The sequence below is a fragment of the Trichomycterus rosablanca genome, chromosome 5 (assembly GCF_030014385.1).
Source record: "Trichomycterus rosablanca isolate fTriRos1 chromosome 5, fTriRos1.hap1, whole genome shotgun sequence".
In the NCBI taxonomy this organism is placed as follows: Eukaryota; Metazoa; Chordata; class Actinopteri; order Siluriformes; family Trichomycteridae; genus Trichomycterus; species Trichomycterus rosablanca.
Window position 1 is genome coordinate 19786021 of NC_085992.1, and position 16050 is coordinate 19802070.

General features: G+C 41.8%; 1 protein-coding gene across 5 annotated transcripts in view; it reads left to right on the forward strand.

Moving 5' to 3' along the window:
* lyst (lysosomal trafficking regulator) overlaps positions 1-16050 on the forward strand; it is a 121752-nt gene that overhangs the window by 23238 nt on the left and 82464 nt on the right. For all 5 annotated transcript variants that reach the window (XM_062995816.1, XM_062995818.1, XM_062995819.1 and 2 more), the window contains exons 5-8: positions 3281-3371; positions 5189-7286; positions 8123-9002; positions 10423-10584. In XM_062995816.1, the coding sequence (XP_062851886.1) occupies positions 3281-3371; positions 5189-7286; positions 8123-9002; positions 10423-10584 (3231 nt within the window). The remainder of the gene's footprint in view (positions 1-3280; positions 3372-5188; positions 7287-8122; positions 9003-10422; positions 10585-16050) is intronic.

Below are 16050 nucleotides of genomic sequence, written 5' to 3' on the forward strand. Positions count from 1 at the left end.
ACCCCACAGTGAACATGTCCAAATTGTGCCCAAATGTGTCGTTGTCCCTCCCTGGTGTTATGTGTCAAGGTCCCAGGTGTAAATGGGGAGCAGGGCTGTTAAATTTGGTGTTTTGGGTACAATTCTCTCATACTGGCCACTGGATATTCAACATGGCACCTCATGGCAAAGAACTCTCTGAGGATGTGAGAAATAGAATTGTTGCTCTCCACAAAGATGGCCTGGGCTATAAGAAGATTGCTAACACCCTGAAACTGAGCTACAGCATGGTGGCCAAGGTCATACAGCGGTTTTCCAGGACAGGTTCCACTCGGAACAGGCTTCGCCTGGGTCGACCAAAGAAGTTGAGTCCACGTGTTCGGCGTCATATCCAGAGGTTGGCTTTAAAAAATAGACACATGAGTGCTGCCAGCATTGCTGCAGAGGTTGAAGACGTGGGAGGTCAGCCTGTCAGTGCTCAGACCATACGCCGCACACTGCATCAACTCGGTCTGCATGGTCGTCATCCCAGAAGGAAGCTGACGCACAAGAAAGCCCGCAAACAGTTTGCTGAAGACAAGCAGTCCAAGAACATGGATTACTGGAATGCCCTGTGGTCTGACGAGACCAAGATAAACTTGTTTGGCTCAGATGGTGTCCAGCATGTGTGGCGGCGCCCTGGTGAGAAGTACCAAGACAACTGTATCTTGCCTACAGTCAAGCATGGTGGTGGTAGCATCATGGTCTTGGGCTGCATGAGTGTTGCTGGCACTGGGGAGCTGCAGTTCATTGAGGGAAACATGAATTCCAACATGTACTGTGACATTCTGAAACAGAGCATGATCCCCTCCCTTCGAAAACTGGGCCTCATGGCAGTTTTCCAACAGGATAATGACCCCAAACACAACCTCCAAGATGACAACTGCCTTGCTGAGGAAGCTGAAGGTAAAGGTGATGGACTAAACCCAATTGAGCACCTGTGGCGCATCCTCAAGTGGAAGGTGGAGGAGTTCAAGGTGTCTAACATCCACCAGCTCCGTGATGTCATCATGGAGGAGTGGAAGAGGATTCCAGTAGCAACCTGTGCAGCTCTGGTGAATTCCATGCCCAGGAGGGTTAAGGCTATATAAATAAAATATTTGCAGAAATGTGAGGGGTGTACTCACTTTTGTGATACACTGTATATATATATATATATATATATATATATATATATATACAATGTATCACAAAAGTGAGTACACCCCTCACATTTCTGCAAATATTTTATTATATCTTTTCATGGGACAACACTATAGACATGAAACTTGGATATAACTTAGAGTAGTCAGTGTACAACTTGTATAGCAGTGTAGATTTACTGTCTTCTGAAAATAACTCAACACACAGCCATTAATGTCTAAATGGCTGGCAACATAAGTGAGTACACCCCACAGTGAACATGTCCAAATTGTGCCCAGAGTGTCAATATTTTGTGTGACCACCATTATTATTCAGCACTGACTTAACCCTCCTGGGCATGGAATTCACCAGAGCTGCACAGGGTGCTACTGGAATCCTCTTCCACTCCTCCATGATGACATCACGGAGCTGGTGGATGTTAGACACCTTGAACTCCTCCACCTTCCACTTGAGGATGCGCCACAGGTGCTCAATTGGGTTTAGTCCATCACCTTTACCTTAAGCTTCCTCAGCAAGGCAGTTGTCATCTTGGAGGTTGTGTTTGGGGTCGTTATCGTGTTGGAAAACTGCCATGAGGCCCAGTTTTCGAAGGGAGGGGATCATGCTCTCTTTCAGAATGTCACAGTACATGTTGAAATTCATGTTTCCCTCAACAAACTGCAGCTCCCCAGTACCTGCAGCACTCATGCAGCCCCAGACCATGATGCTACCACCACCATGCTTGACTGTAGGCAAGAGACAGTTGACTTGGTACTCCTCACCAGGGCACCGCCACACATGCTGGACACCATCTGAGCCAAACAAGTTCATCTTGGTCTCGTCAGACCACAGGACATTCCAGTAATCCATGTTCTTGGACTGCTTGTTTTCAGCAAACTGTTTGCTGGCTTTCTTGTGCGTCAGCTTCCTTCTGGGATGACGACCATGCAGACCGAGTTGATGCAGTGTGCGGCGTATGGTCTGAGCACTGACAGGCTGACCTCCCACCTCTTTAACCTCTGCAGCAATGCTGGCAGCACTCATGTGTCTATTTTTTAAAGCCAACCTCTGGATATGACGCCGAACACGTGGACTCAACTTCTTTGGTCGACCCTGGCGAAGCCTGTTCCGAGTGGAACCTGTCCTGGAAAACCGCTGTATGACCTTGGCCACCATGCTGTAGCTCAGTTTCAGGGTGTTAGCAATCTTCTTATAGCCCAGGCCATCTTTGTGGAGAGCAACAATTCTATTTCTCACATCCTCAGAGAGTTCTTTGCCATGAGGTGCCATGTTAAATATCCAGTGGCCAGTATGAGAAAATTGTACCCAAAACACCAAATTTAACAGCCCTGCTCCCCATTCACACCTGGGACCTTGACACATGACACCAGAGAGGGACAACGACACATTTGGGCACAATTTGGACATGTTCACTGTGTGGTGTACTCACTTATGTTGCCAGCCATTTAGACATTAATGGCTGTGTGTTGAGTTATTTTCAGAAGACAGTAAATCTACACTGCTATACAAGCTGTACACTGACTACTCTAAGTTATATCCAAGTTTCATGTCTATAGTGTTGTCCCATGAAAGATATAATGAAATATTTGCAGAAATGTGAGGGGTGTACTCACTTTCGTGATACACTGTATATATACAGTATATATATATATATATATATATATATATATATACAGGGGTTGGACAATGTGTGTATATATATTGTGATACATAATCTGATGAATGGATATGTGGGATCACAGGGAACTGAGACAGCAAGCCGCTATATTTACTTTTAATTCACACATACTGGTGCACTTTCTCTGTTCCATGTGAAGAATGTTCTTCTCAAAATGTACCGGGCGGAGCTACTATTTAGGGCCACTCTTTCATAGTATTAGCTTTAAACATGCATCTTAAAGTCCCTGCATTTATTTTTTATCTGGCTATCTTTTGAATGTCATTTGCTACTTCTTGAGTAACCAGAGCCAGTTATACTTTTTAAAAACACAGGATTTTTCTTACACAGGATTTTTTTGTTTATTTGAACAATTAGCTGGTGTTTATTTGACTTTGTTGACAAACTGGATATTTTAAAAGAACCTTTTAAAACCTAGACCCTCCTATATTGCGTCTGTAGGAACTAACCTGCCGAGAAGAGTTGCTCACACTTTTATTGTCATTGCTGCCACTAGTGTGGAAGATTCCTGCTCCGGAAGAAAAAGCCCAAGGTTAGTGTCAATCCTATTGAAAATGACTTGTTGTTTATGCATTCACTGAAATGTAGACCTAACTGTTGTGTACTATTTAAGCAAAGCCATTACTGGTTTGTTAAAATTGATACTTTGTTTTAATAGGTAAAATTAGGTTTATTTGATACATGTTGAGCTTTTTCTCCTGATGTGAATCCCTTCCAATATAGAAGGTTCCAACATAATACTGCTGAGTCTGGTTTCTCTCAATGTTTCTTCCTGTAATTTTAAGGGAGTTTTTCCTTGTCACCCTCGGCTTGCTCAACAGGGGTTTCTGATCTGTTGGTCTTGAATTCTGTAAAGTTGCTTTGAGACAACATCTATTGTGAAAAGCACTATACAAATATAATTGACTTGACTTGATAAGCTGCAATTTTTACTTAGGGTTGGGGGGCTGAGATGGGGAAACTAGCAAAGTTTTTATTCATGTGAAAGATCAATTAAAATAAAATAGGTTAGGAAAATGTATTCATTCAAATAAATACCTGAGTAATACTAAAAATGTTTATATTTTGAAAGTATTTTAAAGTATGCATTATGTTATTTAGAATGCACTTTTTTCTGAAGAAGCGTATTCAAATTGTATAGCAAGTCAAATATACGTTTTTGTGTTCAGTATGCATTTTTGGATTATTTTTAAACACAAGAGAAAGTGCTTATTTTTAACTACACATGCATGCTATAGGGGTTTCATACATTAAGGCTCACTTGTAAAGGATGAGAATGCTTTCAAACACATTTCAAACAAGTTTTTTACCCACATTTTGATAAAACATCCCACTGTTGTCATATCAGTAGTGATAGCTTAGTGGTTAGGGAAGTAGCTGATCTAAACCCCACCTCTGCCAAGTTGCCACTGTTGGGCCCTTGAGTATGTTTCTTAACCCTTAGTTGCTTGCGCTTTATTGCTTACAATTCTAAGTCACTTTGAATAAAATCATCTGCTAAATGTCGTAAAATGTACTATGAACTACAAATATATATATATTTTTTATGCAAAGCTGCTTACAATTGTGACTGATCACAGTGTAATTCCATTTGATTCAATTGTGTTGGTGTTAAGTATTATTTTGGTATTTTAATATGTATTTGTTAAAACATGCTATGTGCCCAATGTAAAGTTCTTTTTAAACGAAGTGTTTTTGGGAGGACTTCTTAAAGCAGTGTTTCCCAAACTTTTTGACCCGTGGCACATATTTTACATTAGAAAAAATCACAAGGCACACCACCAAGCAAAAGTCACAAAAAGTATTATTGTACTGCCCTCTAGTGGAAGAGAATGTAATTGTTCTGCCTGTCACTACACGCCGCTCGCTTAGAGTACCAAATTGGATAATAATCTTCCACGGCACACCTGATGATTTCTAGCGGCACATAAGTGGTTGGGAAACACTGTCTTAAAGGATTTGTTTGCAAATTGCATTTATACAAGATAATGGTGCCATTGTAATCAGCTAAACCTTTCATTATTAACATTCAGTAAATTGTTTTGGAAATTAAATATCAGTCTAGTAATTTACTGTAAAAATATGTTTCTGTTTAAGTTTGGTAATTAGTACTTGCATGCTAATCTTTTTTATATTTATATTGCTTTTCCAAAATTCTCCAAAATGCATTCTTATAACCTGAAACCAATTTAGATAAAATATCTGATAATAAAGTGTATTTTGACAGCCTTTTTTAGGACCACTGCTATTTTTGCATTATAACACATGTATTACCTCGCAATGTTATTGCGAAATGTATAAATATTAACTAAATGACTTTAAATTATGTTGGTGTTTTTATCTTGCTAGATTTCATTCTGCCTTCACTTCTGAAAGGGGATCTAAGTCGAGAGGAACATGCTGTAGCCCTGGAAGTGGGGAAGGATCAAACTGGTTCTGATGTACAAACCTCTGGAAGACACTTGTTTCGCAGCTGGAAGTTACGGCGTGCACGTAAAACTGCCCAGAGATATTCAGTAAGGGATGCGTGCAAATCCCAGCTGTCAACTTCTGATTCAGAAGCCAATTCGGATGAAAAAGCAAGCAAAGGGTCCAAATACTGCAAGTCTAATGCTTCATGCATCCGTGTCAGTCAACAGCATAACCAATCAGTTATTTCACCGCAGCAGCCATTGCAGTATCCCTGTGTGGATGGTATGAGCAGCCTAGAAAGATCCAAAACCTCAGCCAGGTTCTTTGGATCCCCACCACCCAACACTGAAACACTAACTGACCCAACAGCCCTTTCCATTTTGAACCGTATGGAGAATTCACCCTTTGATCTCTGTCATGTTTTACTGTCCCTTTTGGAGAAAGTCTGTAAATTTGACATGACTATTAATCACAACTCAGGTTTGGCTGTTAGTGTTGTTCCAACACTCACTGAAATCCTAACAGAGTTTGGTGACTGTTGTGGACCAGGGGGTGGTAGTGGTCGGGAAGGGGTTGATGAATTGGCTGGAGGCTGGACAGAGGAGCCGATTGCCCTAGTTCAGAGAATGTTGTTGCGCACGATTCTGCACTTGATGTTTGTAGAGGTCGGTCAGAGTGAGGCACTACCTGATAATCTTCGGCAAAGCCTTGCTGATCTGCTCAGAGCCACTTTAGAAATTCGAAGCTGCTTTGAAAGGCGAGCAGATCCTTTTGCTCCCCGGCACAAACAGACTTCACAAGAAGTGCAGGAGGCTTTTTTTTTTTCTAGGTATCGTCACCGGGCTTTACTGCTGCCAGAACTTCTTGAGGGTGTTCTTCAGCTTTTATTGGGCTGTTTGCAGACCACTGCACCTAATCCTTTCTTCTTTAGCCAATCTCTTGAACTAGTTCATGAATTTGTGCACCACCATGGCCTTGAGCTATTTGAGGAAACCTCACTTCGTCTTGAAACCCTTGCAGGTTCTTGTAACTCTCCAATTAGTGGTGAGGCCTCAGAACATTTGCGCAGCATAATTGCTGGTGTGCTTAAGATAATCAGTGCAATAAAAAAGGCCAAATCTGAGCAATTGCACCAGTCTGTGTGTACAAGACGTCGACACAGACGCTGTGAATACTCTCACTTGCTGCACCACCATTGTGACCTTTCAGGACTACCTGTGTCTGCCTTTAAGCAGGCAACTCAACATAACCCATTTGAGGATGAAGCTGAGGGTAATCGTGGACAAGTGTGCTACCCAGATCGTTGCTGTGTTTTGGCCGCCTGTGCTCACCAGTTTCTGCGCCTGCTTCAGCGCCTATCACACTCAGGGTCTGCAGTGCTGCAGGTGCTGACTGGTGTACAAGCTGTTGGTATTTGTTGCTGTATGGATCCACAGTCAGTGGTTCTTCCTTTGCTTTTTGCATTTCAAGCCCCAGGTCTGTGCAACTATCAGACCTATATACTTAATGTGCTTAGTCAGCTCGTGCTGGAACAGCTGGGAGGGAGACAACACTCAGAGAAGGGCAGAGTTACTTCTTGTAATATCTGCACCTTGGACAGCAGTCAGATACCTGGTATTGAAGCAACTTTGCAGGAAAGTGGACAAGATAAAGAGAACACCTCCTCTGGCATGTTTTTTCCCCCTTTCCATTCGCAAGGTGTTCTGACAAGTACAGGGTCTAAAGACATGCTTTGGAAGTGGAATGTTTTGAAAGCTTACCAGGAAATAGTGTTTGGTGAGGACTTGCATTTGAGTAAGCAGGTATCCGGTCATGTTTGCCAGCTCACACTGAGAGGAAATGAAGTGTTACAGTGGCAGCTGTATACCCACATTTTTAATCCTTTGCTTCAGAGGGGTGTGGAACTAGCTCATCATGCCCAACAATTAGGTGTTTCAAATACATGCTCGCAGGTCTGCAGTTACCACACTCATTGCCTCTCTGTGGAGGTACTGCTTGTTTATCTTCAGACATTACCCCCCTTACTCAAGTCAAGGTAAGATTTTACCTTCTTTTTTTATTTTAGTTTATAACTGCTATTGTTTCTAAAAAATATTGATGCTGTTTTGAAGGCAAAGTGTGGTCTCTTTGGTTCTATTTTTAAAACCTTATAACTCTCAGAAAAAGTTGGGACAAAATGAAAAATGCAAATGAAAAAACCTTTACTTTTAGTTCATTATATACAGTATAAGTACAACATAATTTATTTTTTGTTTGGTGAACTTAATTTTATTTGTTAACATACTCCAATTTTTGCATTTCAGATCTGCAAAACGATCCAAAAAAGTTTGGGTTGTGGCAATTTAGGGCTAGTAATGAGGTAACAAAATGCTGTGTCAACAGCTGATTGTAATCATGATTTTGAACAAAAGCAGTATCCATAGGAATTAAGCAGGAGTCTCTGAGAAGCAAAGATGGGCATAGTTTGTCAAAAAATGCTTGAAATGTTATTGAAATGTTTAAAAATAATGTTCCTTACAGAAAGATTGAAAGAAATATGCATGTTTCTCTATCATGCCTTATCATTAAACAATTGACAGAATCTGGAGGACTTTTAGTGTGTAGAAAGATGATGCAAAAGCCCATGCTGCAGACATTACAAAGGCATAACTGTGGAAAAAGAGGGTTTGGACTGGTCTGTCTATCTACCCCAATAGAGAATGTAACTAAAAATTTGCATTTTCCATACTGTCCCAACTTTTTTTGATTTGGTGTTTTACTGTGGAATGGAATTTTAATGGAATTAAGCATTTTGTATTGTGTAAAATAAGATAATGTTATTTTACCATTTTAACACTTTTTAACTATTGATGTTTCTTTTCTTTTACTCAGCCCAATTGTGCGGAACTTGTTTTTAAGCTGTAATGGATTAAACCAGGTCACTGAGTTAATATATCTGGACTGCACTCGGCCTTGGGCACTTAAGGTGTTTGAGACATTGATCTTAAATGGTTGGGACCAGCAGACAGACCATCCCCAGCAAGAGCTAAAGAAGCCAGATGACAAGGAAAGTCCTACTGTCTTTAGGAGTGCAGAGGAGGCATGTCCAAATCGCAAAGACAAAAGCAGCATAGGTGCCGGGAAAGGACGGAGCCATGGAGAAGCGCACTTAAACACGATTCATCTTTTCTTGTGTGTCGCCTTTCTATGTGTAAGCAAGGAGGCTGATTCAGATGGGGACACTGCTAATGACTCTGAGGACACCTCCGGATACGATAGTACAGCCAGTGAATCTTTCAGTGTCCGGTTACCCTTTCTCTCACCAGACAGTGTGACATTGCCCCCAGTGGAGCAGTTAAGACGAGCAGCTGATGTGTGGTCTGTGTGCTGTAGGGTCTATCTGGCCAACCTAGCGTTCCAGAGACAGTTCCTAAGTTTGGGTGGCCTGGATGCCTGCAGTCGCCTCATGGCTCTGGTCATTCAGAAGCTTGCCTCAAAAACCAAAGACAATAAAAATAAGAACAAAAGGGAGGGTAAGGGCAAAACAAACCCATCACATTCAGACTCTACAGTCCTGACACCAGTACAGACTGGACTAGATTTTGACTTGATAAGTCCTAATCAGGTAAAGAGCAAGACCAAGGACCCAAAAAACAAGCTGGAAGAGGAGTGGCCCTTGCAGAGTATTCGTCTTTTTGAAGCACTTCTGTCAATCTGTCTTCACAGTTCTAACTCTGTTCTACAGAAACATAAACCAGACTTTACATTTCAGGTAAATAGCATGTTTTTTCATGAAATAAAAACATATATGCATATACACTGCCTGGCCAAAAAAAAAAAGTCACCACCTGGATTTAACTAAGCAAATAGGTAAGCACCTCCCATTGGATAATTACTGCATGGGTGATTATGTTTCAGCTGGCAACAAATTATTGAACCCTAACTGATGCAGTGAGTAGCTTCTCATTTGTTAAACAACCATGTCGAAAGGATGTCGTGGAAAAGATAATCTGTTTCAGAAGGGTCAAATTATTGGCATGCATCGAGCAGAGAAAACATCTAAGGAGATTGCTGAAACTACTAAAATCGGGTGAAAAACTGTCCAACGCATTATTAAACAGTGGAAGGACAGTGGGGAAACATAATCTTCGAGGAAGGAATGTGGTCAGAAAAAAATCTTGAATGATCATGATCGGCGATCGCTTAAACGTTTGGTGAAATCAAGTCATAGAAAAACTACAGTAGAACTCAGGGATATGTTTAATAGTAAAAGTAAGAGCATTTCCACACGCACAATGTGAAGGGAACTGAAGGGATTGGGACTAAACAGCTGTGTAGCCTTAAGAAAACCACTTGTCAGTTAGGCTAACCGGCAAAAACGGCTTCAGTTTGCTAGAGAGCATAAAGATTGGACTCCGGAGCAATGAAAGAAGGTGATGTGGTCTGATGAGTTCAGATTTACCCTGTTCTAGAGTGATGGGCGCATCAGGGTAAGAAGAGAGGCGGCTGAAGTGATGCACCCATCATGCCTAGTGCCTACCGTGCAAGCCTGTGGGGGCAGTGCTATGATCTGGGGTTGCTGCAGTTGGTCAGGTCTAGGTTCAGCAACGTTATGTGCCCAAAGAATGAGGTCAGCTGACTACCTGAATATACTGAATGAACAGGTTATTCCATCAATGGATTTTTTTCTCTCCTGATGGCATGGGCATATTCCAAGATGACAATGCCAGGATTCATCTGGCTCAAATGGTTCAGGGAGCATGAGACATCATTTTCACACATGGATTGGCCACCACAGAGTCCAGACCTGAACCCCATTGAGAATCTTTGGGATGTGCTGGAGAAGACTTTGCGCAGTGGTCCAAATCTCCCATCATCAGTACAAGATCTTGGGGAAAAATTAATGCAACTCTGGGCAGAAATGAATGTTTTGACATTGCAGAAGCTTGTGGAAACGATGCCACAGCGAGTGCGTGCCGTAATCAAAGCTAAAGACGGTTCAATGAAATATTGTGTGTGACCTTTTTTTTGGCCAGGCAGTGTATGTATATTGTTTATTTCATTTACTTAGTGTTTTACATTATAATTGAGGATTAATTAGGCGGTCATGAATCTCATTACTGGCTACATTTTGTGTTTTTCTCCACTTACTCACCTATTTGCTTTCCCTCTTATTGTTTTCTTTTTTGTAGCTTTTGTCTGTAGAGGATACCCTATGTGAGGTTAAGGATAAACTGTCTAGCTCTGGTGTAATGAACTCTGACCTGGCTGTTCCCCTTTTTGACTGTCTGTTGCACGTGGCTCTGGCTGACGTGTTTGGCACCACATTTCCTACAGAAGAAAAATCTGAACGGGTGAGTTCTCTTTGGCACACTTTAACAGTACAATGGTTTTTCATACAGTAGCATGGTAGCTTACACCGATCAGCCATAACATTAAAACCACCTCCTTGTTTGTACACACACTGTCCATTTTATCAGCTCCACTTACCATATAGAAGCACTTTGTAGTTCTACAATTATTGACTGTAGTTCATCTGTTTCTCTGCATGCTTTGTTAGCCTCCTTTCATGCTGTCCTTCAATTGTCAGTACTCTCCCAGGACCACTACAGAGCAGGTATTATTTGGGTAGTGGGTCATTCTCTGCACTGCAGTGACACTGACATGGTGGTGGTGTGTTAGTGTGTGTTGTGCTGGTATGAGTGGATAAGACAGCAGCGCTGATGGAGTTTTTGAACACCTCACTGTCCCTGCTGGACTGAGAATAGTCCATCAACCAAAAATATATCCAGCCAACAGCGCCCTGTAGGCAGCGTCCTGTGACCACTGATGAAGGTCTAGAAGATGACCAACTCATACAGCAGCAATAGATGAGCAATCGTCTCTGACTTTACATCTACAAAGTGGACCAACTAGGTAGGAGTGTCTAATAGAGTGGACACGGTATTTAAAAACTCCAGCAGCACTGCTGTGTCTGATCCACTCATACCAGCACAACACACACTAACACACCACCACCATGTCAGTGTCACTGCAGTGCTGAGAATGATCCACCACCTAAATAATACCTGCTCTTTGGTGGTCCTGTGGGGCTCCTGACCATTTAAGAACAGGGTAAAAGCAGGTTAAAGTATGTAGAGAAATAGATGGACTTCAAGGTGATTCTATATGGTAAGTGGAGCTGATAAAATGGACAGTGAGTGTAGAAACAAGGAGGTGGTTTTAATGTTATGGCTGATCAGTGTATTACCAGATAGAATACCGACTGAATGTCAGTTAAGCAGGAAATGCAGATCTTAAAAAATGACTATAAAAAATTAAAAAGCTATAAAAATTATGCTTCACCTCTGTATATCATGCAAATTACACAGTGTAACTGTAAACAAAATGCAAAAAATTGCAATTTTCTTATTTGTCATATATACATTTATACATGTACAGTACAATAAAAGCAGTGCTGGGATTTTAACCCACAACCTTCCAATAGTCCATAGCTCTACCAGCAGAGCTAACACTGTCCTCTTTTTAAATGAAACTCTTAAATTGGCACTTTCACTATTTTTTTTCAAAAAGTAGGAGGAATTTGTAAAAAAAAAAAAAAGTGTACAAAAATACCACAAAACACAATATGATCTTCACTCTTAAGCAACAGTAAAACAAAATCATTATTTTACTGTATTACCTTCAAGTAATTATTCAGTTTGTTTACAATCCAATTCTGTTTTTAAAGTAAAATGTATTACATTTATTTGATTTTGAGACTTGTTTGAGGCTTGTTTATCCGAAACTTGTGACTTGTGATTTCAGATCAGTAAAATACAAGGAATATGCCTCATTGACTGAAAGGTCAGGACAGTCTCCACAGCTCTGGCATTTCACCGATCAGCCATAACTAAATTAAAACCACCTCCTTGTTTCTGCACTCACTGTCCATTTTATCAGCTCCACTTACCATATAGAAGCTCTTTGTAGTTTTACAATTACTGACTGTAGTCCATCTGTTTCTCTACATACTTTTTTAGCCTGCTTTCACCCTGTTCTTCAGTGGTCAGGACCCCCACATGACCACCACAGAGCAGGTATTATTTAGGTGGTGGATCATTCTCAGTACTGCAGTGACAATGACATGGTGGTGGTGTGTTAGTGTGTGTTGTTCTGGTATGAGTGGATCAGACACAGCAGCGCTGCAGGAGTTTTTAAATACCCTGTCCACTCACTGTCCACTCTTTTAGACACTCCTACCTAGTTGGTCCACCTTGTAGATGTAAAGTCAGAGACAATCGCTCATCTATTGCTGCTGTATGAGTTGGTCATCTTCTAGACCTTCATCAGTGGTAATAGGACGCTGCCTACGGGGCGCTGTTGGCTGGATATATTTTTGGTTGGTAGACTATTCTCAGTCCAGCAGGGACAGTGAGGTGTTTAAAAACTCCATCAGCACTGCTGTGTCACACCACCACCATGTCAGTGTCACTGCAGTGCTGAGAATGATCCACCACCTAAATAATACCTGCTTTGTGGTTGTCCTGTGCGGGTCCTGACCATTGAAGAACAGCATGAAAGGGGGCTAACAAAGCATGCAGAGAAACAGATGGACTACAGTCAGTAATTGTAGAACTACAAAGTGCTTCTATATGGTAAGTGGAGCTGATAAAATGGACATTGTGTGTAGAAACAAGGAGGTGGATTTATTGTTATGGCTGATCGGTGTATATCACGGTTGTTTACATAAATAACAAAGTAGCACAATTAATGTAGTTTTTGCTTTAGATCAGTCAACATATAAATACATAGATACATAGGGCAGTGATAGCTCAGTGGTTAAGGTACTGGACTAATAAACAGAAGGTTGCCGGTTCAAGCCCCGCCACCACCAAGTTGCCACTGTTGGGTCCCTGAGCAAGGCCCTTAACCCTCAATTGCTCATTGTGTTCAGCTCATTGTGTAAGTCGCTTTGGATAAAAGCGTCTGCTAAATGCTGAAAATGTAAATGTAGATGGCTACATTTTCCAATTCTTTGGATTGCTCCAGTTAGGGGTCACAGGGCTCTCGTTTTGCACTGGTTGCACTGGTGCACCTAACTTTTCTTCTTAGGTGCACCAGCACAAAAGTTAGGTGCACCCAAATTTTCGACCGCATCGCATTTAACACCGCAGTTTTACAGGTTCACTTTTTTTTTTTTTTTAAATCACTGTCCATACAGGCAATATTGACTTAACTAACAATCTGGTCAACATGGCCTCGTCTGATGATCTGTTTGCTGCTGCCTGACAATGAAGGGCAGTGGGGAGAGGGGACACTTGGGCAGTGCATTTATCGCGGCATGTAATGTGTTTTATAGATGCATTGGGCTTTTTCAGCCTTTCAATTCGAAATGTATTAGAACCAGTCACAAATATACTATTGCCGGCCACTGTCTTCTTTACAGTTAATTATAGTATTACAGACTAATTATAGCACACTTATAAAAATTGTAAAAATAATAGAGTAAATGTGTATGTACAGTGTATCACAAAAGTGAGTACACCCCTCACATTTCTGCAAATATTTTATTATATCTTTTCATGGGACAACACTATAGACATGAAACTTGGATATAACTTAGAGTAGTCAGTGTACAGCTTGTATAGCAGTGTAGATTTACTGTCTTCTGAAAATAACTCAACACACAGCCATTAATGTCTAAATAGCTGGCAACATAAGTGAGTACACCCCACAGTGAACATGTCCAAATTGTGCCCATATGTGTCATTGTCCCTCCCTGGTGTCATGTGTCAAGGTCCCAGGTGTAAATGGGGAGCAGGGCTGTTAAATTTGGTGTTTTGGGTACAATTCTCTCATACTGGCCACTGGATATTCAACATGGCACCTCATGGCAAAGAACTCTCTGAGGATGTGAGAAATAGAATTGTTGCTCTCCACAAAGATGGCCTGGGCTATAAGAAGATTGCTAACACCCTGAAACTGAGCTACAGCAAGGTGGCCAAGGTCATACAGCGGTTTTCCAGGACAGGTTCCACTCGGAACAGGCTTCGCCAGGGTCGACCAAAGAAGTTGAGTCCACGTGTTCGGCGTCATATCCAGAGGTTGGCTTTAAAAAATAGACACATGAGTGCTGCCAGCATTGCTGCAGAGGTTGAAGACGTGGGAGGTCAGCCTGTCAGTGCTCAGACCATACGCCGCACACTGCATCAACTCGGTCTGCATGGTCGTCATCCCAGAAGGAAGCTGACGCACAAGAAAGCCAGCAAACAGTTTGCTGAAAACAAGCAGTCCAAGAACATGGATTACTGGAATGCCCTGTGGTCTGACGAGACCAAGATAAACTTGTTTGGCTCAGATGGTGTCCAGCATGTGTGGCGGCGCCCTGGTGAGAAGTACCAAGACAACTGTATCTTGCCTACAGTCAAGCATGGTGGTGGTAGCATCATGGTCTTGGGCTGCATGAGTGTTGCTGGCACTGGGGAGCTGCAGTTCATTGAGGGAAACATTAATTCCAACATGTACTGTGACATTCTGAAACAGAGCATGATCCCCTCCCTTCGAAAACTGGGCCTCATGGCAGTTTTCCAACAGGATAACGACCCCAAACACAACCTCCAAGATGACAACTGCCTTGCTGAGGAAGCTGAAGGTAAAGGTGATGGACTAAACCCAATTGAGCACCTGTGGCGCATCCTCAAGTGGAAGGTGGAGGAGTTCAAGGTGTCTAACATCCACCAGCTCCGTGATGTCATCATGGAGGAGTGGAAGAGGATTCCAGTAGCAACCTGTGCAGCTCTGGTGAATTCCATGCCCAGGAGGGTTAAGGCAGTGCTGGATAATAATGGTGGTCACACAAAATATTGACACTTTGGGCACAATTTGGACATGTTCACTGTGGGGTGTACTCACTTATGTTGCCAGCTATTTAGACATTAATGGCTGTGTGTTGAGTTATTTTCAGAAGACAGTAAATCTACACTGCTATACAAGCTGTACACTGACTACTTTAAGTTATATCCAAGTTTCATGTCTATAGTGTTGTCCCATGAAAAGATATAATGAAATATTTGCAGAAATGTGAGGGGTGTACTCACTTTTGTGATACACTGTATGTGTGTATATCTATTTATATGTGTGTGTATATTTAAAATTATATGTATATGTTTGTGTGTGTGTTAGATTGTAATCTTAAATGCAGTGCATTATATTATCGGCTTTACTGAATCTTTTACACAAATTCCCAAAATCGCTTGCGGTGCACTCACTGCGTATTTTGACTACATGTATTGTAATATATTTTGGTCTTTTAGTTATTTTTATATTTTACTTAACGAAAATATTGTCGTGTTTTTACTTTCACTATCGCGGCACTTTACCGCTAGCATTAGCCCCTTGCTACTGTAGAGGGTCGGCTCACCTAGCCGCTGTCCGGTGGGGATGCTGCGGGTCTTTTGCTGTGCGGTGGTGGAGGTGTGGGAATAAAGGCACACGGCAGGGTAGAGTCACTTTAACTGTTTAGTCAGGACTTAAGTGAGCGTTACAACACTTTACACCGCCGAGCTCCAGAACCCGAACTTCCATTCTGGGGACATCCGGCGAGTCTCATATACAAAACTAAACTTACGGCAGAACGTCCGAACGCACGTGTATAAACCTGGTGCTGCATTCTGATTGGCTGAGCTGAATGTCGCTCACATATCACCGCTACAATATTGTCCCGCCCTTCACTATCTCTGATTGGTTTAGACCATGATATTGGCCTAATGTGTGTCTGTTGTTTTTTTTTTCCCTCGGACGCCTGGTCGCACCGGTGCGACCTGAGATTTTTTTTTGTC